Genomic DNA, 24,262 nt, shown 5'->3' with positions numbered 1-24,262 from the left:
TAGGCACGCTGCTTTCTAAAAAAATTGAGTTACTCTAGATATAAATCACGAAAAGCTTAAAATCAAGTAATAATTCATATTATGTGTCATTTACATAAACTTTTCCCATTTGTTTGGTTAGTTAATTTTCAATGGGGGAAGTTTTTAATCTCAATTATTACTAATCGATTTATTTAAGCATAGTTAATTTATGTAATTTTACCTTTATTTTATGTAACTAAAGATAATTACCAACATACAGCGATTACGGTTAAATTTTCCTGCACGTGGTAGGTTTTTTCTAATTAATATAAGAAACACAAACCAATTATAATGGTATGTTAGTAAACCTTATAAACCAAAATCAAACAGCTATAAAACTGAATTTCCGATATAGATTCTTGTCATTTTTAAATTTAGATTTAGGTTTTTATTTAGATTTAGCGGGAACCTATTTTATTTGGAAGAAGGGGAAAAAGAAAGCGGTATTAAACCAAACGACTGTATGCTTTTTCACTATAATTGATCACAATATCAAGAGGGCAAATGCATCACAAGAGCCAACACCAACACCAAATCCAAAGTACATTTACAGTTCTCTTTTTTTTCATCTCTTTCTTTTTTATTCAGTCAAATCTCTCCCACCACCCTACAGCGAGGGAGAAGAAACAAACTGTCTTGGTAAGCTAAAAAGGTCTCTCTCTTCAAAAGGAGAAGTCCACTCCCGAGAACCACCAGCCGACGATTCTGCTGTACTTGCTCCATCGTGCAACCCGGGAATCGGTATACCAATCCCATTGCGCAGATCAGGTCTTATGGTAGACTTTACAGCGAGTCCAGGGGTAAATGAATCATATTTACGAGCATTGTTTTGCATAAAAGAGTTCATTGTTGGCCACATACCACCTGTTCTCGACGACAATGAGCCGCGATCTAAACTCCAGTCTATGTTGGCGTAATCTAGCTGCTGCAGCATTGAGCCACCGCCGGTGTTCCAGTCAACAGGAAACGATGGCCCAGAAGTACCATTGGTGCCCAACCCGGAGAAGAGTCCAAGTGAGGAAGCTGCAGCAATTGTTTGTGTCTGGGATGCACCTGTGTTACTCCACAAACTATTTCCCCGGTTAGATCCTGGTGATTCGAGTGTGCCATTGCTGGAAACAAATTGCTCTGGATGCGGGTGCTGTTGATAATGAAGCTGGTTATACAATTGGTTAGTGCTGACACCATTCATGCTCAGGCTTCTTGTGCACGGAATATGTGGAATCATACCATTGGGTGTCATTGTTTCAGCAATATTACTAGGATACCACGACACTGCTGTTCCTGGAGGAGATGAGCTTACATTTGAGGTGGGAGTGTGCCTGGCATTGACAGACTGGGGTCGTTGCATGACTATAACTGGTTCTCTCACAGTTCCTATCTGTAGATTCTTCAATTCATTTCCAACAGCCACATAACGAGCTTCTGTCTTGGGCGGTGGAGGTGATGCCTGCAAAGAAGATGCCAAAGAATAGGAAACAGAAGGATTTGATCCTCCATTTGGCCACCTTTTATCAACAGGTACTGACACTTGTGGTGACATGGCCCAGTCCAATTTTGGCAGAACCCTTTTCAGCAATGGTATGTTTTTGCTCCCAGGATCCAAAGGAGGCCCTGCTGCGGCAGCAACTTTAGTATAATTGAAGTCTTTCTCATCTCTCTTTGCTGGTATTGTACTAGATAATGAAGGTTTTACAGGTACTCTTGTTAGAATCTGGCCGGTGGCAATTGGTAGCTTGCCATTACCCACAGTAGGAGGATCGCCAGTTTCTTCTGGCTTGGACGGAACAGAGGCGGGCTCCTGCTTTTGTGATCTCAAAGTCTCTTCAGCCTTTTCAAGATCACCCTCGCAGGCAACTACTGCTCTTTCAACCTCCTGCTTGGAGCACTTATATCTAATTTCCATGTGCGCGATGCGAGCAAGCTCTTCTGATATGTCAATTTTCAAATTACCCCCAGTATCAAGATTGTGTTCCTTGTCTTTGTTTGCTTCTTCGCCTCCTTCAAATAACCATGCTACTGACTCTTCTACTCTGCCTTCATTCAGAATAAGAGCCATAGTTGACCGTTCCAAGGAGAACCCCATAGCCACAAGCTGCTGAGCAAGTGCTTCCAGCTTTCTTGACATGAGATAGCCACTACACTTTTCATGCAACTCTTGTGCTCGCTTCTCCTTCTGACGTTGATGCTTCCTCTCATTTTTCTGACGGATTTTTTCCCGCTTGTCATTATCAGCACCAGGTAATATCTCTTGTCGGGAAGGAAGATTAGAAGTTCTCTCTTTATGATCCTCCGACTCACCAGACCAGCTACCATTATTGGAAACAGCATCATACTCTCCACCAGCTCCGAGAGAGTGCCCACTAGGGTCATCTGTCTCATCAATGTTTCTGAAACGACCATTGACATGAAGAGCAGCATTCGAAGTCACAGGAGCTGTGTCAAGTGTATGGAATGTCCCCAGAAGAGGATTGTATCCACTAGTGGGAACCCCACCGCCTGCATTTGCACTTGAAGGCTTTGAAGCAACTTTGGGTGGTTCCTTGCTCATCTTTTTATCCTTTGACTTGGACCTAGCTGCCGGAGACATTACTGCAGCTTCTAATTCCAAAACCTATAGCAGTTGGGAGCTGTCAGGTCAGCAAATAACTAAAGCAACTTCAAGCAGACAAGGTAAATTTTAAATATATATTAGATACTCATTATTTTATCGGTAGGAGCAAAGAACCAAGCTATTTAACTTTTTGAACCAACGCATTTCAGCAAAAAAAAAATGTATCAAGCTTCTCTCTTCTTTTTTTTACAAGTTTGAAGAGAAAAGTATCTTTCTGAAGTGCAGAGCTCAAAGGAAAGGATAATACAACAGTCTCAATGAAGGGTAGATGATAGTAGAGGCCTGCACCCATCCCAATCTATAGTAACATCAAAGACAATGATATTGGATTATAAACAGAAGTTCTTTGATTTCCTAGGTTCGTATTGACATCTCAATATCAACTATAGAAAAGAAGACAAGATATGATTACAAATGAGAATGGACAACACCTAGTCGCCAAATAATTTTAAGATCTTTGCCTAGAAAAAAAAACTCAGTTTTAGCTAGCCAACCAAGTGCCAAATGTCCACAATGGCATTTCAACAGGCCATATTTAATTCATAGCAATCAGAAAAGCAAGCTTAAAGTTTCAAATAGTTGATAATTCAAAAGTTTCAAATAGTTGATAATTCAAAGGATATAGGCTAAAACATTGTCCAAAATCACATGAGGAAAGGAAAAATGACCTACTAGAACATGAGAAAACCCGAACATATGTTATTACAGTATATTTTCATCAATTATTTAAACTTGAAGAAAAGATAATTATCTGACAAAAGGAATTCTACTGAATGTGGTGCTAGTGGCAGCATGGTCATAAAACAAGAAAAGAGATAGTCTCACCACAATCAGAGTGCAAAATTAAGCAAATAAACATAACACGTGAAAGAGCTAAGCCAACAAGAAAACCAAGGCCCAATATAGGTAATTGATAGATGAACATCCATCCAGGTAACCCAACTTACAAGCATGGGTTACCGTCGGTTTTGTTTCTACTTTATCAAGAAACTCTTTGGGTTTGTCTCTGTCACCCTTTGTTTTGTGCCCTTCAACAGTTGTATGTTTAATGTTACTTCCAAATATATCTATCCCCCCCCCCCCCCACACCCCAAAAAAAAACCAGAGAGAGAGAGAGAGAGATGTATGTAACTAAGCTGTTCCACTGTCTTTAATGGCTCACTTGTACTTAAAATTAGCAAAAATGCGCAGTAAGACGTGTGCTTTCACCTTAGGCACACCTTTATTTTCCTTTTACTAACACTAATGACTCACTAGGTTAGTCACAAAATGGGATTTTAATATATAAAAAGTTCATTAGATCACGAATCTAACAAGAATCGCTTGACGGAGGTAGTGGCGATAAGGCTTTTCTTTTTCTTTCTTTTCCAGTATACCACTATGCAAGCAAAGCAAAATAACATAAATTTTTTATAAGGACAATTGAACATAAATCAAACCAAATGCGAGGAGACAAGTAAGATCGTTGAAATTATAAGAGTCGTAGATCATCTGGCTGGTAGAACCTAAGTTGCTCAGACTCTTCACTTTCGGTGCCGCACCCATGTCGACATGACGTTGGTGTGGGATCCATAACGGAAGTACGGAACTGGTCAACCGATTTTGGGTAATTTGACCAAAATCGACGGAAAAATTCGGCACAGATACAATAATTTTTGAAATCAAAACAAAAGTTATAGTGAAATTGAAGAAAATAAAATACCTTTTATATAGAAATTCTATGTCAGTCCTTTTCCTTTTATCTCCTTCTCGGATTCTCCTCTTGATCAATATTTTCTCCTTCTCGGAATACGTTGTAAGTTTTTCACAAATGTCTCATAATATAGACATATTTTTATAACTCTATTTTCAGATATTTGAATTATTTTTAGTCAAATCCCCGCACCCATATTTGTACTTGGATTTGTAACCCCGAATCTTGAAATTTAGATCATGAAGGATCTGACCTCTAGATTCTCACTTGTATCGGACATCTGCACCTGAGTCCGAGCAACAGGGTAGAACCAATAAACATCTTCACCATCTTCTAGTGTCAAATTATAATCCCCACTTTGGTATCTTAGAAAAAGGACCCATCAAACTTGCTCAAAGGAATAGCCTTATATTTGCTAATATTGGCTTGTCCAAATCCCTTAACTAGCACCCCCAATTGACAAGAACAGTCACAACTTATAACATGAGCCCCAACAATGTCTTACATGGACCAAAAGCTAGATAAAGTGCTCTAGAATGGTAGACTAGTATTAAGAGCTCACATATTTTATACTCAATCACCATCCTCATGTTGTTACAAATTCAACCTTAAAATATGTCATATGCAGACACTGATTTACCCTCTCTGTAAAGTTATCTTATAGATGTACTCCTATCCAACTTTTTCTTAAAGTTGGCCCCTTCTTTACATCAATAACATTCTTTCAGTTACCTATCAAAAACAAAATATATATGCAGACACTGATTTATACTATTCTCACTCGATTTAGAAGCATAGCTTAACAACAGAAAAGACACTTAAATGCGCTGAACAGGGGAAGTTTCAGGAATGTGGATTTTCCTCTCAAAACTAAGAAATGCAGAGAGATTGATTAAATTACAATTATTATTATTTATTTATTTTGGTCAAGAGAATTTAAATTATAATCTTTTTTACAAATACAAACCAGTGTTATCAAAAGCGAAAAGCGCAAAAAGGCTCTAAGGTTTGTTGGGGCTTTAAGCGCAAAGCGCAAATAAAGCGTGGGCTTGAATGAAGAAAGGCGCAAATGGAGAAAAACTACAAATATGTATGTATACTCCAAGACTAATATCTATAAGCATGAATACCAAATATATGGACAAAGAAATTGAAGAAAGTTTACAATAAAGTGAAATATCAATTGTTTAGTGTCGCCTCTACCGAATTACGCTCGTTAGCAAGGAAAAGTATGTCTTAGAGCCTTGATGACAACACTGAAGCGCCAATTAAGCGAGGCGAAGCACTCAACATGTTTTGAGCCTCGCTTCAGGGTTTAAGCGCGCTTTAATCACGCCTTTGATAACACTGATACAAACAGAAACTGAAAGGATACAGCTGAGGGACGAACAATGTAAATCTCATGCATGGTCAAAGTACTTATTTATTTTATCAGTAAAGTCCATGTCATTATTTAACACTCCATTAAACAAGCAAATACGAGGGATTGATAAAGTTTCACTTTTATTTTTTCCAGAATATCCTTTGCAATTACAGGTACACCAAAACCAAACCAAAGCAAGCCCTTGCCACTTCTATAATTAGAAAACATAGCATGTCGTAAATCTTCACACTCCACGTACGCAGAAAATTTTGTAAGCGGTGTCGAAATTTATAGAAGAACTGGAATATAACTTTGATTATCATACTTTTAGACAAGAAATAGCCTTAGTCTATTGGTTTTGTTGAGTTTTAAGTTATAAAAAGTCGTGATTCCAATTCTAATTCATCACAATTTTTAACCACAAAGGCTCTCTCAAATATTTGCAAAAGAAAAATGTGCTAGCTGAGGTTTGAACCTTTGACCTCTCTTAGAGCAAAATCAAGCACATAACCAACACACCAAGACACAATTTATGTCAAGTGGTGTCATTTTATCATACTTATCTGTTTTAGTGCAGTATTAATACATATATTTAGTAAAATTTTCCGACAAAGCGGTGTCGCGTGACACCGCTTCGGTAAGCGTGCATCCGCCCCTGCTCACACTCAAGTTCTTACAGCCATTTACAAATTCCTCAATGTCCCATAGGTCAAAAAATTATCTCTTTCTCTCCATGTGTGTGTGTATAACAATCCAGATTGAGCTATTAAAAACGTCATGTTATGACTTTATATCAAGTCAAACTGCCAACATATTTCATTGGCAGAAGCCTCTGAAGATGTGTACACTATTGGCTTTACCTCTAGTCAAAATCAATAGCAGCAGTTATCCTTTTCTTTTTTGTCCTTTTCTAAGTAATTAGCAATTATCCTTGATTCCTTTCTTTTCCATTGCCGGATGCATATGAACTTTGAAGAAATGAAAAGCACACTGAAGTAATATACATACTGACTTCAACATTATAATCAAAAACACCAAACTGTCTTACAACCATAGAATCAGATCTTAAGAGGAAACGAATATTCTCCACATCCCCAAAGTGGCTGTCTGTTATCTTGCATTTACTCTAGTAAGTTCCTTAAACATTTCTTTTTCTATTTTTATAGCAGCAAAAATACTTCCCTATGCATCATGGCTAAGAATAAATCACTTGTCACCTTGATTTATCTTTCAAATGTATTACTAAAATTTAAACTGCTTGCAACTTATAGTACGTTTTGCAAATTTACAATCCCTAAACATGGTTTGCATCTATTCGAGCTAAAACAAAAAAGCACTCAATTGACCAAAAACAAGATAGCACTCTAAACTATGGAAGCCAACATTCCCTTATAATTTTACTATCAGATAGAATGACACAGCACAAAAGAGAGGTGAAAATTGGTCTTCTTCAAATGACTGCCAGAACGCTCAATCCATTTCTCAATATCAAATTTCCCTTACTTTTTTATGACATGGTGTTTGGGCCAGCTTGCGTACACCTCGACCATTCCACCGGGTGACTGATATCTCCCACCACCAGTAGAGGTACCGATCAAATTTCCAATTTGACACAATAATTCTCATAAATCAATCAATAATGCGCACATAGACAAACCCCCCTCCCACCCCCACCCCAATGCATTTCTTCAGCTAAAGAAACATAATCATATACCTCTATATACATATAAACTCAAACATCACTCAATACAAAACACACAAATGCAAGCGTCCTCACTCCCATAGCATCAAAACACGAATTCCACTCTCCATTCCACAAATCTAGCAACTCCTCAACTACAACAACAAATCCCAAACCCTAGAACACAAAATTCAAAAGATTACGAAAAAATTTAGAAGACAAACAAATTCGTATAATTCACCAAATGGCCATGCAAAACAACGAAACAATTCAGAAGAATATCACAATCAGAAGCTCTAATAAAGACCGATCATAAGAAGACAAAAAGGGCGCGGGGGTGGGGGGAGTGGGAAATGGGAAAGGGAAATATGAACGTACCTGTAACGGAAGAGAAAGGGACGGATCGATCGAGGAAAACGGTGTGTGGGCGGTGAGAAAGAAGAAGAATGAGAAAACGCGGGGAGAGAGAGAGAGAGAGACGCAGAGAGATTGGAAAAATTGGATATAGACAGAGAGAAAGGGAAAGGAGAGAGAGAGAGTATGTAATACGAGGCTGAAATGAAAACTGAATCAACGGAATTAGGGTTTTTTTCTTTCACTTGTACAATATAAAAATTGGATTAGGAATTGGATTTTTCTAATTTTTGGAATTTGGGGGAAAGATGGGGGAGAGATGGAGAGTAGTATCAGAAGCTATTCATCACTACACAGTGTGTGATTGATCTCATTAGAAAAGAAATTAAATAATATATGTATAAAGTTATACGGAAATATATATATTATTTTATGCGATATAGAATATAAAATAAGAGTCGTGTAATAGATATGTAAGTAATTCATATATAACAATTATTTTAAAAGTAAGTAAATCATGTGTAATAATCATTTCATTATTAATCAAACCATAACAATCCTTTCATATTAATCATCACATACAAATCATTAATTATTAATTACTATATAACCAATTTGTACATTATAACCCTCACATAATTAGTAAGTGAACCAAATAATCCCTAAATGAAGAGAAAAAAAGTAACAAACATTGTTCTTTTTTCTTCCTTCTTCTTTTTCCCTTTTGTGTAGAGTCAAATAGACTGAGTAGCATATTATATCAAATTCAGTATGAAATGCTCCCTTATCCAAAAATAAAATAAAATTATATTTACAAATTCCAACATCTTATTATTAAAGTAATAATAAATACAAACGGTGAAGTTGACATGGAGTAGTACTACAACACATACATCTTATATATATATAAAAATTTGTCATTAAAAGTTTCAACTATAAATCGATCTTTTATTTATTGTTGAAACCTTCAGTAACAAACCTTTTAAATTATCTCACTTTCTTTCTCCTAGCAGAAAAAGTGTGCCTAGAACTCCTTGACTGCTTGTGCCTAAACTCCATTGTTTCCAAGGAGCACTAAACTTGGTAAAAAAACAACCTACTTTTTACCATTTTCGCCGAATAAAAAAAATTGATATGCATTATATTGAATGTGTTAAATATTTTACATATTTGAGAGTGAGAGTGATTTGGTAATTTAGGAATTCCAAATAATTCTTCATATAATAGTATCTTTCTTTGCAAGAATATGATTTTATGGTTATTTTTTATGTTATTTATTTTGTAGTTTGTGACATATGTGGATGCAACCCCACACAATATTTCGGGATAAATATATAGCAGAGTGATAATAATAAGAATAAAGACAAAAATAAAGGTAAAGTAGTAGAGATCTTACTTATGTAGCTCCATATGAATAGTAAAGAAAAAGTTAAAGTCCCTTGAGCCATATAGAAAGTGTACCGGTGCGAACAATTTAAATAAAAATCATATAGTTTTCTTATGATCAAACGACTATGAGTTCCTTCCCATTTATTACTAAGATAAGATCGTGTTATGACCCAAAACTATCAACCATACACAGTCATGAGCTCCAAAATATAAGTACAAGTCTGTAATACAAAGTACAATACTGTTTGAATGAAAATAACAGTACTAAATGAAAAGAGACGCCAAGACAGTGGTCGAGATACAGCTCTACCTCGTCTCTCAAAGATAATCTCAGCAACAAGTCACAGTTATTGATGGCTCGGTCCAACACTTGGATCTGCATAATTAAGTACAGAGTGTAGTATAAGTATAATCGGCCTCATATACTAAGCAAGTATCATAACTAACCTCGGCGAAGCAATAGAAGCAAGAATTATTAGTAATACTCGTTATTCACCTGTACAGTTCATAATTCTAACAAGTACAAAACAATAATATGATCAAGTCATAAACCACAGATAAAATTCGCCTTGGTGCACACAACAACTTAACATACTCTACTCGGTCAATAATCCAGCATATAAAGAAGATATGTAAATAAAACAGGTAAACCACCAAGGAAACTACAAGTAAAGAAGAAATGCAATAACCGAATAAAATCACAGATCAACTTTTCTCATACCGCATATACACCATCAACATAGAAACATGAGAGAGTGGCCCTAGGAGTCGCACGACGTATTCACGTGCTAATAATCACAACCGCACAGCGCATTCACGTGCCAATAATCACAAATGCACGACATATTCACGTGCCAATAATTATAACCGCATAGCGTATTCATGTGCCAATAATCACAATTGCATGGCCAATTCACGTGCTACCCGCAATCCATAACACACAGAAGGCAGATATACAAGATTATATGTACATGATCAATGAATATCAAATTTCATACTCCTGGACTGGTATAAGTAACATGCTAAAGTGTATACATGTACAAAGTGTGTTATCATAGCTCAAGTCAGGCAATTTATGTTCAATCCGGAGATTAACCTTTATCTAACCTCAAACATAGTTCAAATAGCTCACAAAAGGGGTACAAATATAAGAAATATCACAGCATGAAACTTAGCAATCAATTCAAGGCATATCATAGCCTAAGCACTACCCCGAGCATGAATAATACCTTGGTGCATGCAAATGAGCTCAACCCCATATATGTGCCCCACCCATAGCACGTAGCTATCACAAACAACTCAGATAACTAGTGCCTCGACCAAGTTTGGTAAGATACTTACCTCAAGCAAGCCAAATTAGTACTCTATAAATCCCTTACCGCATGAATCAATATCCGGACGACTCGAATCCAACCAAAACAACTTAATAATATCAATAAAAATCATAGAAAATAACCCCAAATAATAAAGCTATGATTTTGATTCAAATACGCAAAGTCAACCCGAAAAGTCAACCCCTGGCCCGTCCCAAAACCCGACAAAACTCACAAATCCCCAACATGTGTATTAGTCCCAATATATGTGTTTCATCCAAATCCAACCTCAAATCAACCCTCAAATCACTAAATTTCACTCTCCAAAATCATAGTAAAAGACCCTCATATTCTCATTTTGGATTCTTTGTTTTAGAGCAAATATCAATAATAGATTCAAGTACAAGTCGTAGATCCAAGTTAGAATTCCTTACCCCAATGATGTAGATGAAATCTCCTTCAAAAAATTCCCAAACTCGAGTTGTGTATCTCCCAAAATGATAAAATGAAGTCTATGTACGAAATAAGGCCTAAATAGAGAAGGCTGAAATTTCAGCACCTGGCATCGTTCCTGGGATTCGCACAACGCACGCCCTTAAGGAAAGCCCATCTGAGGTTGCGCCTGAGGTTCATGCAATGCTAGCCTTAAGGCAAACCTCAGCAACCTGATGCCCAAATTTCTACAATTTAACTATTTCAAAACCTCTCTCGAACACCCCAAAACTCACTCGAGCCCCTCAGGACCCCGTCCGATCATACCAACCAATCTTGAAATATAATACGAACCTACTCGAGGTCTCAAATAATATTAAAAAAATATCAAAATCACGAATCCCACCTCAATTCAAGCCTAAGGAACTAATCCAAATATCCAATTTCAAAACTTGCGCTGAACATATGTAAACAACTCGGAATGACCTCTATTTTTGCATGCATGTCTTAAATAACACAACCGAAATATTTCATCTCCCGAAACCAAAATCCGAACGCGATATCATCAAAGTCAACTCTCGGTCATACATATCCATCTTCCAAGCCATTAATTTTTTAATTTTTGGCAAATAGAACCAAATCAACCTAGGAACCTCCAAATCCAAATCCGAACATATGCCTAAGTTCAAAATCATCATACGAACCTATTGAAATCATCAAAACACCATTCAGAAGTTGCCTATACAAAAGTCAAACTATGATCAATCCTCACAACATAAGCCTCAAACCAAGGGATTAAGTGTCCCAATTCAATCGAAAACTCCCCCGAAACCAAACCAACCACCTCGACAATTCACATAACGACAAAAACACATATGTAAAGCATCAAATAGAGGAAACAAGGCTAAAACATACAAAACGACTGGCCAGATCGTTACATTCTCATTCTCTTAGACAAACATTCATCCTCGAACGAGTCTAGAATCATACTTGGGTATCAAAAAGGTGAGGATATCTGCTTCGTATCTCCTGTTCGGTATCCCAAGTAGCCTCCTCAACGGCTAACCTTTCCAATGAACCTTCATCAATGCTATATTCTTCGACCTCAACTTCTGAACATGTCGGTCTAAAATGGCCATCGGCTCTACACCATAAGTCAAATCCTCGTACAACTGCACCGTGATGAAATCTAATACATGTGATGGATACCCAAACTACTTTCGGAGCATGAAAACGTGAGACACTCGGTGAACTCCCAATAAACTAGGTGGAAAGACAAGTATATAGGCCACCTACCCAACTCTCTCTAGTATCTCAAAAGGACCAATATACCGAGAGCTCAACTTCCCTTTCTTCCCAAACCTCAGCATACCCTTCATGGGCGAAACTCTAAGTAGAACCTTCTCACCCACCATATATGCCCTATCACGAGCCTTCATGTTTGCATAACTCTTCTGTATGGATTGCGTTGTGTGAAGCCGATCCTAAATCAACTTCACCTTCTCCAAAAGCATCACGGACAAAATAAGTGCCCTACAACCTAGCTTCCCCAGGCTCAGACCAACCAACCAGAGAACGACGTTGCCTCCCATGTAAGGCCTCAGACGGATCCATTTGAATACCCGACTGATAGTTGTTGTTGTAGGAAAATTCAGCTAACGATTGGAACTGATCTCGCTGACCCCCGAAATCAATGACACATGCTCGCAACATATCCTCCAATATCTGAATAGTACGCTCGGATTATCCATCCGTCTGGGGATGAAATTCTATACTCAACTCGACCTGTGTGCCCAATTTACGTTGCAATCCTCTCCAAAAATGCAATGTTAACTGTGTGCCTCGATCTGTGATAATAGACGCGGGCACACCATGAAGACAAATAATCTCACGAAGATAAATCCGAGTCAGCTGCTCTGAAGAGTAGTAGTCATGACTGGAATGAAGTATGAAGACTTGGTCAGTCTGTCCACTGTGACCCACACAACATCAAACCTCATAAAGGTCCATGAAAGCCCAACTACAAAATCCATGGTGATACGTTCCCGCTTCTACTCCAGAATATCAAACCTCTAAAGCAAACCACCAGGTCTCTAATGCTCATACTTCACCTACTAACAGTTCAAACACCAAGCAACATGCTCAATAATATCTTTCTTTATCCTCCACCACCAATCATACTGCCTTAAATCTCGGTACATCTTCGCCGCACCCAGATGAATAAAATAATACGAACTACGGGCCTCCTCAAGAATCAACTCTCATAACCCGTCCACATTCGGAACACAAATCCGACCCTAAAGCCTCAATACCCTATCATCTCCAATAGTCATCTCTGTAGCATCATAGTGCTACACCGTGTCCTTTAGGACAAGCAAGTAGGGATAATCATACTGACGCGCCTTGATACGCTCAAACAAGGATGACCGTGATACAACGCAAGCAAGAACCCTGTTAGGCTCCGATATATCCAACCTCATGAACCTGTTGGCAAAATCCTGAACATCCACACCTAAAGGCCCCTCCCTAACTGGGATATAAGTAAGACTCCCCATGCTCTCAGCCCTCCTACTCAAAGGCCGGCTACCACATTGGCCTTCCCGGAGGTGATAAAGAATGGTGATATCATAGTCCTTTAGTAGCTCTACTACCTCCGTTGCCTCAAGTTCATATCCTTTTGCTTGAATAAGTGGTGGAGACTCATGTGATCCGTGAACACCTCACAAGACACGCCATAAAGATAATGCCTCCAAATCTTGAGCGCATGAATAATGTCTGCTAACTTTAAATCGTATACTGGTAGTTCTTCTCATGAGGCTTCAAATGACGCGAAGCATAAGCAATCACCTTGCCATCATACATCAACGCACACTCAATGCCAATCTGTGAAGCATCACAATAGACTGTATATAAACCCAATCCCGAAGGCAAAACCAGAACTGGATTTATAGTCAAAGTAGTCTTGAGCTTTTGAAAGCTCTCCTCACACTAATCAGACCACCTGAATAGGGCACCCTTCTGCATCAATCTAGTCAATGAAGCTGCTATAAATGAAAACCCCTCTATAAAACGGTGATAATACCTAGCCAACCCAAGAAAACTCCGAATTTCAGTAGCATTAAACAGTCTGGTCCAACTATGAACTGCCTCAATCTTCTTAGGATCCATCTTAATCCCCTCACTGTACACCACGTGACCCAGGAACATCACCGAGTCTAACCAAAACTCACACTTGGAGAATTTAGCATATAGCTTCTTCTCCCTCAAAGTCTGGAGCACAATCCTCAAGTGCTACTCATGATTCTCCCGGTTGCGTGAATACAGAATATATCATCAATGAAAACTATTACGAAGGAATCCAAATAAGGGTAAAATATGTTGTTCATCAAGTGCATAAAAGTTGTTGGGGCATTGGTCAGCCCAAAAGACATCACCAAGACCTCATAGTGGCCATAACAGGTCCTGAAAGCCCTGATCTTTAACCGATGGTACCCTGATCTTAAGTCAATCTTTGAGAATACCTTAGCACCCTGAAGCTTATCAAATAAGTCATCAATACGCGACACTGGGTACTTGTTCTTGATAGTAGCCTTGTTTAACTACCTTTAGTCAATGCACATCATTATAGAACCATCCTTCTTCTTCACAAATAACACAGGTGCACCCCAAGGTGACACACTCGGCCTGATGAAACCCTTATCAAGCAATTCTTGTAACTGATCCTTCGATTCCTTCATCTCCACTAGTGCCATGAGATATGGTGAAATAGAGATGGGTTAGGTGCTCGGCACAAGATTAATACCAAAATTAATATCCATGTCGGGTGGCATGTCCGCCGGGTCTGCAGGATACACATTTGCAAACTCCCTTACTATTGGAACTGACTCAACAATTGGAGTATCAATACTAGGAACCTCCAAATCCAAATACGGACATACGATTAAGTCTAAAATTACCATACGAACCTATTGAAACTATCAAAATACTATTTCGGGGTCGCCTACACAAAAGCTAAACTCCGGTCAATCCCCACAATATAAACCTCCAACCAAGGGAGTCTAAGTGTCCCAATTCAATCAAAAATTCCCTCGAAACAAAACCAACCACTCCAGTAAGTCACACAACGATAAATACATATATGTAAAGCATCAAATAGAGGAAACAAAGCTAAAACACGCAAAACGGTCGGCCGAGTCATTGTAGTTTGGTGTCCAATTATCCAATTAATTGCGTTAAAAGAGGTTGAAAAGACTCTAAACTACATTCTGAGATACTAGGAAATTATAGCTATCATGAGTGGATAAGAAGTCGAGTTTTGTTACGTTTTCATTTTAATAGACTAGGTTTCAGGAAAGAGTTTGTCATAATAGGTTGCTTGGTAAGTCGGAATTGAGTAACTTCTTTACGAAATGATCCAAGTAGATGACCTTTGCATGGTCTGGCTTCAAGTTGTAGGCTGACTTCTTTGGGCAAGCCCAAGCTACTATAGTATTGACAATTAGATTTTCACTTTGCAAGTCAAAGAATATCATTTAGCTTGGTTGTATCAATCATCTGTATATAGTCATTGTTGTTGATGATGTTTGAGGTTGTGGTCTTAGTTATGGAACCCTCAACGAGTCGCTTGACCATTTCTATCTTATTATGTACCTAACAAAGGGTATGTTAATTTAATGTGATTAATTGTATATCATATATTTTAAGTATTCAAGCTATCATATAACCCCAACCCTTGTATCACCTAGAATAAAACTGGCCATGGAGGCTTCCATAAATTGTGCCCAAGTCAAGCATAGGCAATGTCATTAATTAGCTTAATTTCGTAGGATCATCCTAAGTAGCAAGAACATTAAGTACCTCAATAGTGGTAAACTATATCCTATGTGACTCTCATCATTCAAGAGCAATCAAAATATGTTCTAACTCATCAATAAAGAGTTAAGAGTATGCTGAATTACATGTTGAAGAACTGTAAAGGCTCCAGCTTTAGAAAGCCCCACATGGATAGCTGAAGCATCCCTCGGCTATATGGCATAAAAAAACTCCAAGTTAATGAGATGTGTCCTGATTAATGGGAGCATGTATGTCGCGGACCCGTTTTCTGGGGGTTCGGCGAGGGCAGCAAGATAGCCTGACTACTACTATTGCTTCACCCCTAAATAAAAAACAAGCATAAAATCATGTTTTGGACCAAGGCAATCACACAAACTCAAAGGTTGGAGGGATAACGAAATGAAAGACACAAAGATGGGAGGCCAAGGCCAATTTTTGGGGTTTATCTCATATACAAAAGAAGGAAATACAAGTAAAGAGATCTGCCTTCTAACAAGGCCTAAGTATCCTATTTATACAAAAAAGGTCCACATGCAGCTAAGCTGGTTGTGGGCCCGTCCAGCCTGTGGTGCACTTCTTTATGCTGGCATCAAGTAATTTCCAGGAAGGTGTTGGAGCCCATGTGCCAATTGACTTGTCCAGTTGCTGTGCCCCAGTTCTTGCTGGCAGACAGTTGCTCCCATATTCATAAAGATAGGATGTGGCCCTACCTATCTGTGCAGCACATGCCTTTGCTGACAGCATGTTGCTTCCATGATTGTCCTGGCAGACTGTGGTCCTGCCCAGCTGTGCTGCATGTGACTTTGCTGACGAAAAGTAGCCCATAGGAGGGCCAAACAGCCTGTCGGATTGTTGCCTCCATGTGCAAAGACCTTCTGGTCTTTGGCAGCCAAGTTTGGCTCGTTTGGCAGCCCTTTAGGCGGCAAATTTGGGTGAAAAATATGCGGGTCGGTGCACTTTCCCCCCACTTGAAATGGCGATGACCTTGGCGCCACAAACATTCAAGTAGTCGTGAACTTGATCTTTGAATGTCCACAATGCCTCATATTTTTCCCACGATGCCCCTTCTGGCGGTTGCCCTTTCCATCGGACAAGAAATTGGGCGCTTGAATTGCCCCAACCTACTCCTTGTATCACCCGATGGTTGATAATGGCCTCGACCTTTTTGTCGACGACCGAAGAACTTGTGAAAACATTTGGTCGCCCGGATTGCCTCCGTTCCCTATCACCCTTGTCTCTACAAAGTGCCTTTAACGGACTAACATGCCTCGACCCAAGCAGTTTTCCATGTTGCTTCCTTGAATCCTCCAACTTTGGAGGTGCCATGTACGGACCCATGGCAGGCGGCTTTGCCCACGAAATGAAGTCCTTACCCTTAAGGACTTGCTGTTCATAAGGAGTCAAGGCTTTGTCCATCTTGACCTCCTTAGTCTCTGTCCTGATTGCCAAAACCGGTGCTCCCTCTTCCTTGAAGCCTTTTACGATTTGAATCGCGGACAATAGATTAATAACTTGCGGTACCCGAACTGTCGGTACCACACACGGACCCCTTGGGTCATAAATGTAGATCTGGTTGAGAAATGGGCATATGAATGCCTTCACTGCATCCCAATAATCCAGCCCCAGTACCAGATCAAACACATCCAGGGAAGCGACAAAGAAACTCATGTTTCCCTGCCAAACTCCTAAGTTGAGCTGCACATTGCGGGCAATCCCTTTCACGTTGGTGGGTTTAGCGTTCACCGTCTTCAGTACAGAACTGCTAGGACCGAACACAAGGCCAGGTGACTTAGCCTTTGCTTCGGACACAAAATTGTGTGTCGCGCCGATGTCTACCATGATACAGACTGATTGTCTGTTTAATCGTGCATCCAGGAACATTGATCCTGGTTCTCCTGACTGGCGCTCCTTGCCAATCACATCATCGCCTAAAGCGTGAACCAGTTTGACAATATCATGTTTAACTTGGGCCGTCTGCTTCACAGCAGGCTTTTCGGCTACTGTTGCGCCCAGTATCATGTTGGCAAGATGAGCGCCAGTCAGGGGCATCAACTTGTTTGCCCTTGTCCCGATATCCACGGTCTCCATCCGGTTAGAAGTTGGCGTCCCTTGCCTTGGTGGCTTCTGTCCTATAATCATTTAAGGACTCCGCCACCGCGATAGCTTCATCGACGTCTTGGACTTGACGTCACTGCAATTCCTGTCTTGCCCAGTCTTGAAGGCCGTCGATGAAAGTGAATAACAAGTCATCGCTTGCTAAGTTTGGAATTTGCAGAATGAGTTTCGTGAAATTTTTCACGTACTTGCTTATGGAAGTTGTTTACCTAAGCTCTCTCAACTTCCTACGTGCCTCGTTGACAACATTTTGGGGGTAGAACTCGTGCTTCAGTTCGAACTTGAACTGATCCCAGCTCTTTATGAAGCAAGTTCCCTTCTCCATGTTGGCTTTCTTCCGTCTCCACCAAAGCATGGCGCTATCGGCAAGATACATCGTTGCTGCCCGGATCTTGGCAGTCTCATCAACGATGTAAAGGTGCTCAAAGTAGTCTTCCATCTTCCAGATGAAGTTCTCTACTTCTTGAGCGTCTCTTTCGCCCCTAAACTCCTTCGGTTTTGGGCCCTCGATCTTGGTTTCCCACACTGTCACATGACCAGTGCCATCGGCTAACTCTACTGCCTTCAGTTGTTGCCTTAGGACCTCAATTTCCCCGTGCAATGCTGATACAGCCTCGGTCAGCTTAATCTCAAGGTTGGTCAGTCCTTCATTGTGCTAAAAAATTGCTTGATCTATCGACTCTTTGACCTCATCTAGTCCATCTAAAGTCGTAGACTCAAGTGCTTGGAAGTTGTGCTGAACTTCTCCCATATGCTGGTTTAGAGCATCTAAACTAGCTTCAGTGAGACCCATTCTCACGTTTAAAGGATTTGAGGCAGAAGCCTCACAATCTTCACCACGGCTAACCTGTTGTGGGGGCAGCTATAAAGCTGACGCCTCACTTATTACGGCTATGGCGGGATCTCGCACTTTGCTTGTTCCTCTCTTCTTTGGTTTCTGCCGCTTTGTTGGTGACTCATCTCTGCCATGAATGTTGTCTAAATTGACGTTATCTCCATCAGTTGCCATGGTCGATAACCTTTGCTCCGATACCACTTGTCGCGGACCCATTTTTTGGGGGTTCGGCGAGGGCAACAAGATAGCCTGACTACTACTCTTGCTTCACCCCTAAACAAGAAACAATCACAAAATTATTCTTTGGACCAAGGCAATCACAGAAACTCAAAGGTTCGAGGGATAACGAAATGAAAGACACAAAGATGGGAGGCCAAGGCCAATTTTCGGGGTTTATCTCATATACAAAAGAAGGAAATACAAGTAAAGAGATCTGCCTTCTAACAAGGCCTAAGTATCCTATTTATACAGAAAAGGTCCACATGCAGCTAAGCTGGCTGTGGGCCTGTCCAGCCTGTGGTGCATTGCTTTGTGCTGGCATTAAGTAATTTCCAGGAAGGTGTTGGCAGCCCATGTGTCAATTGACTTGTCCAGCTACTATGCCCCAGTTCTTGCTGGCAGACAATTGCTCCCATGTTCATCGAGACAGGATGTGGCCCTACCTAGCTGTGCAGCACATGCCTTTGCTGGCAGCATTTTGCTTCCATGAATGTCCTGGCAGACTGTGGTCCTGCCCAGTTGTGCTGCATGTGACTTTGCTGACGAAAAGTAGCCCCTAGGAGGGCCTAGACAGCCTGTCGGATTGTTGCCTTCATGTGCAAAGGCCTTCTGGTCTTTGGCAGCCAAGTTTGGCTCATTTGGCAACCCTTTAGGCGGCAAATTTGGGCGGAAAATATGCGGGTCGATGCAATGTAGCCCCATCACTGGAATGAGAGTCTCGACAATGCGAAAAGGAATATGGAGGAATATCGTCAATTTCTTGTACTTGCTCAATATGCACCTAGTAAGCCTGCTGCCCATCGAGCAAATTGCTAATCCATGGCAAACTCATAATCTATCATATCATAGTAAGTACGATAACATATAAATGACTTTAGACCGAGCGTAATACAAGCATAAATAGGCTTTAGGCAGCTCAACCATCATGCAAAAATAATATAAAAAATTTATTTTAAAAATTCATATTGGCTAAATGATTCAAGACAGGAGATCCATGCATAACACCAACCTATCTATCTCAATATCCTTAGTGACTTCCAAAATATTTACAAAGTAATCCAAGTGAGTTCCATATGGCATATTTGATAAGTCAGGACAAGTGTGGCTCTTTTAGTTCTGATGAGCAACACATCACATACATATTTCATGACACCATTTTGAAGTTCATAATAGTTATTAGAACATTTTATATATAATGCCATAAATGAATAATGTATGGCCCACAACATTTACAAAAAGAATTAGAAAACTCTTTAAATGTAGCTTCAATCTCCAGTCCATAGTGTGGTTGTGTGAAAATATGCTTCCCAAGCATAATTCTCCGTCAAGATTTTCAAGCTTCTTCCTTTTTATTTGATTTTTTTGTCTTGTTTCCACTTATTGTGTTTCAAATTTCTTTTGAAGTATATAAAACATGATGTTCATCAAGTCTCCATTAGTGTTATAGATTATTCAATTAAAACACCAAAAGCTTAAGTCACTCATATACAAATATTGGTGTAGAACCAACTTATACTGTGTCTTCTAGTGAAGGTTAAATGTAATACTACGAAAATAAAACTTAGCTGGAATACTAGCAAAATATTTTTTCAAGAATAATAAAATGGTGATGAAATTGAAATAGAAAGAAAGCAGGAAGAAAGTGGAAACAAGGTGGTGTTAGAGAGAAGAGATATTGGTACTTATTAGCCATGTTAGCATAAAAAAAATTATTCACGTGCTCAAAATAAGTGAGAGCCACTCTTTGTATCATGTCAATATTCTGTGTTTGATAAGGTATACTTTGATAGGCACTGAAGATTTTAATAAGCATGAGAGTTAATTGAGGTGTCAAATGATAAGTGATATCAATTTATGGAGTTATTTATACTTGGCCTTTCTTTTATGGTCTCGTTTTATAAGCATGAGGGTGATATTTCAAACTACAACAACTATAGGGGTATCAAGCTATTAAGCCACATTATGAAAATTTGGAAGAGGGTAGTTGAGATGAGGATATGGAGGGATGTGTGTATTTTTCGAGAACCACTTCAGATTCATGCCGGGGTGACCAACTGCAGAAGTCATTCATTTCTTTAAGGAGAGTGTTGGAGCAGTACAATGATAGAAAATAGACTAACATATGGTATTCATTGACTCAAAAAGACATATATTAAAGTCCTAACAGAGATTTTATAGAAATGCTTGGAGTCTAAAGGCATACCGATGACATATATCAGAGCGACATGTACGAGGGAGATAAGACCTGAGTAAGAACAGTTGGAGAAAACTCAAAATACTTTTCAGTCGAGGTAGGATTGCACCAGAGATCAGCTCATAGACCGTTTTATATTTGCATTAGTAATGGATGAATTGACACTAAAGATACGAATGGAGGTACCATAGTATATGTTATTTGCGGATGAGATAATATTGATTGACGAGATATGCAGCGGAGTTAACGATGGACTGGAGGTTTAGACATAGAACCTAGAGTCTAAAGGTTTTTGGTTGAGCAGAACTAAAACAGAATACATGGAGTGCAAGTTCGATGACGTGTTGCATGAGTCAAATATGGAATTAAGGATTGATACACAGGTCATCTCTAATAAAGGAAGTTTCAAGTATCTTGGGTCGATAATATAAGAAAATTGGGAGATCGACGATAATGTCACACATCATATTGAAGTAGCCTGTCCAAGTATTCCATCTACTTGTTGCCCACTATGGAGGCTGGAGTGCACCAGTTTGAGAGCCGTAAATTGAAGAATAGAATGGAGCGAGAGGGTAGCAGCAAGGCCCAGTCTGCGGGTAACTTTGGTAGTTCATATGGTGGTGGTGGTGGTGGTAGGTCAGCATTTAGGGGAGAGTCATCAGGGCCATCCCAGTCTTTTGCTCAGTCACATAGACTAAACTTGATGGGTTGCATTGTGGAAAGCTCTCTGCTATACCAGTCATATCATTACAATTGTTCAATAGTATCACACTTTTCCGGATAGAAGGTTACATTTCTGATATGGGACACTTCTACGAATATTCTTTTTTACTATATAAATTTAATAAAGATGTCACACATCGTATTGGGTGGGATGGATGAAATAGAGACTCGCTTCCGATGTTTTATGTGACAAAAAGGTGCCACCAAAACTTAAGGGTAAGTTCTACAAAGTGGTGGTTAGACTAACATTGTTGTCTGGGGCTGAGTGTTGGCCAGTAAAGATCGCTCATGTCCAGAAGATGAAGGTAGCATAGATGAGGATGTTGAGATAGATGTGCAGGCACACCATGTTAGATAGGATCAGAAATGAGGTTATTCGCGATAAGGTATGTGTGGATCCTATTGAGGACAAGATGCGGGAAGCGCGACTTAGGTGGTTTGGTCATGTGTGGAGGAAGAGCACAGACTCCCCGATGAGGAGGTGTGAGAGGTTGACATTAGAGGGCCTACAAAAAGGTAGAGGTAGGCCAAAGAAAAGGTAGGAAGAGGTGATCAGGCAATACATGGCGCAACTTCAGCTGACCAAGGACATGACCCTTGATAGGAAGGTATCGAGGTCGAGGATTAGGGTAGTAGAGTAGGTAGTCTAGAGTGTTCATAACAGTAGTATTGACACACAGTCTCACTTTCTGTGGGCAATAGTTTTTTATGACTAACCGTTTTTTTCTTTCATTGTGGATTACCTTATTACCTTGTTATTTTCATTATGCTTTTATATGGCTTTTTGGTACTGTCCCTTCTTATATATATTTTTATTAATGTGGTGCTTATGCTTTTCTGAGTCGAGGGTCTATTGGAAACAACCTCTCTATCTTGACAAGGTAGGGGTAAGGTCTACATACACACTACCCTCCCCAGACCCCACGTTGTGGGATAAGACTGGGTATGTTATTATTGTTGTTGTTGTTCAGTCAGTCCACCACCATCAAGGCCCGGTCAGCAGCAGTAGAGTCGTTTTAAGCCTGGTTAGGGCAATAGGGGATCATACCAGCAGGGTCAGCCTGGTGGGAGATTCCAGCAGCATAGGAGGCCCCCCATGCCCTAGGTGCGGGAAGATGCACTTAGGAGTCTACTACATGGACCTACCCATATGCTACAGGTGCGGATTGAGAGGTCACATTCAGAGAGATTGCTGTCCGTCCTGCCAGGGTGCGGGCAGGGGTGCGGCACAACCATCCAATTCTGCAGCTACTACATCCGCAACACCTCCTCCAGCTCGAGGCACTCCAGCACCCGCATGGCGTGATGCAGCTAGGGGTGGTGCACAGAGTTCGGGAGGACCCATACGTTTCTATGCTATGAGTGGTTGCCAGAGTGCAGAGGCTTCTCCAGATGTTGTCACAGGTATACTGATTGTCCAATCTCATGATGTATATGCTCTTATTGATCCGGTTCCACTTTGTCCTATGTCATTCCCTATGTTGCTATGGAATTTGGATAGAACCGGAATAACTTCATGAGCCGTTCTCTGTATCTACTTCGGTTGGTGAGTTTATTGTGGCCGTGCGGGTTTATAGGATTGTATTGTTACGGTGCGTGGTCGGTACACTATGTCCGATCTCATTGAATTGGGTATGGTTGATTTTGATATAATAATGGGGATAAACTAGCTTTATTCATATTTTTCCAAGCTTGATTGTCGAACTAGGACCGTTAGGTTTGAATTTTCAAATGACTCAGTGATCGAATAGAAGGGGGATGATGTGGTGCAGAAGGGTAGGTTTATTTCTTACCTTAAGGCCACGAAGATGATGAAAAAGGTGTATTTACCATTTGGTCCAGGTTACGGACACTGATGCTGAGGCACCTACACTCGAGTTCGTGCAAGTGGTGAATGAATTTTCGGAGGTCTTTCTGGATGAGTTCCCTGGGATCCCACCAGAAAGAGAGATTAATTTTGGGATTGATATGATGTCAAGCACGCAGCCTATATCTATTCCACCTTACAGAATGGTACCAACAGAATTGAAGGAGCTAATGGAACAATTGAAGTACTTGCTCGAGAAGGGTTTTATTAATGAAACAAAGAGGCGTGTAAAATATGTTGAAATGAGTTATAAATCCTTTCGATAATAAACACTTCGGGAGTATCGTTAGTCACCGAGGAAGGGTAGGTTGAAATAGCCTAACCCCGAAACTACACATGTCGGTGTAGGAGTAAATTGTAATTATTCCCCTCATTTAGGATGAGATTGATGTGATGAGAATATTTCTCTTTATTGGGATGAGATGATTGCTAGAAAAGGGTGATATCGATCCACACGACATTGTGGTGAGACAGCCTAGCCGGTCGGGTCGTGATCAGACGTCACGCCGCACACATAGTGGTGATTGTGCTTGAGATTGTGATTGAGATAATGATTGAAGTTTGTGATAGTAATTGTGATTGTGGTTGATGTCTTCAGGTGAGACGACCTAACCGA

General features: G+C 40.0%; 1 protein-coding gene across 2 annotated transcripts; it reads right to left on the bottom strand.

Moving 5' to 3' along the window:
• Window positions 1-467: 467 nt before the first annotated feature.
• On the bottom strand, window positions 468-7,984 carry LOC104117555 (uncharacterized). 2 transcript variants are annotated; one of them, XM_070188593.1, is made up of 3 exons: window positions 7,751-7,984; window positions 4,338-7,549; window positions 468-2,635 (listed from the first exon to the last, which is right to left on the bottom strand). In XM_070188593.1, the coding sequence occupies exon 3, from the start codon at window positions 2,609-2,611 to the stop codon at window positions 629-631; it is 1,983 nt and encodes a 660-aa protein (XP_070044694.1). In that variant the 5' UTR covers window positions 2,612-2,635; window positions 4,338-7,549; window positions 7,751-7,984; the 3' UTR covers window positions 468-628. The 2 variants fall into 2 exon arrangements, with proteins under 2 accessions (XP_070044694.1, XP_009626921.1); XM_009628626.4 differs by lacking the exon at window positions 4,338-7,549 and having other exon boundaries at window positions 7,751-7,981.
• Window positions 7,985-24,262: the final 16,278 nt, after the last annotated feature.

The sequence above is a fragment of the Nicotiana tomentosiformis genome, chromosome 11 (assembly GCF_000390325.3).
Source record: "Nicotiana tomentosiformis chromosome 11, ASM39032v3, whole genome shotgun sequence".
Taxonomy (NCBI): Eukaryota; Viridiplantae; Streptophyta; class Magnoliopsida; order Solanales; family Solanaceae; genus Nicotiana; species Nicotiana tomentosiformis.
Note: the sequence above shows the minus strand (reverse complement) of the source record. Positions and strands in the feature narration are given on the sequence as shown.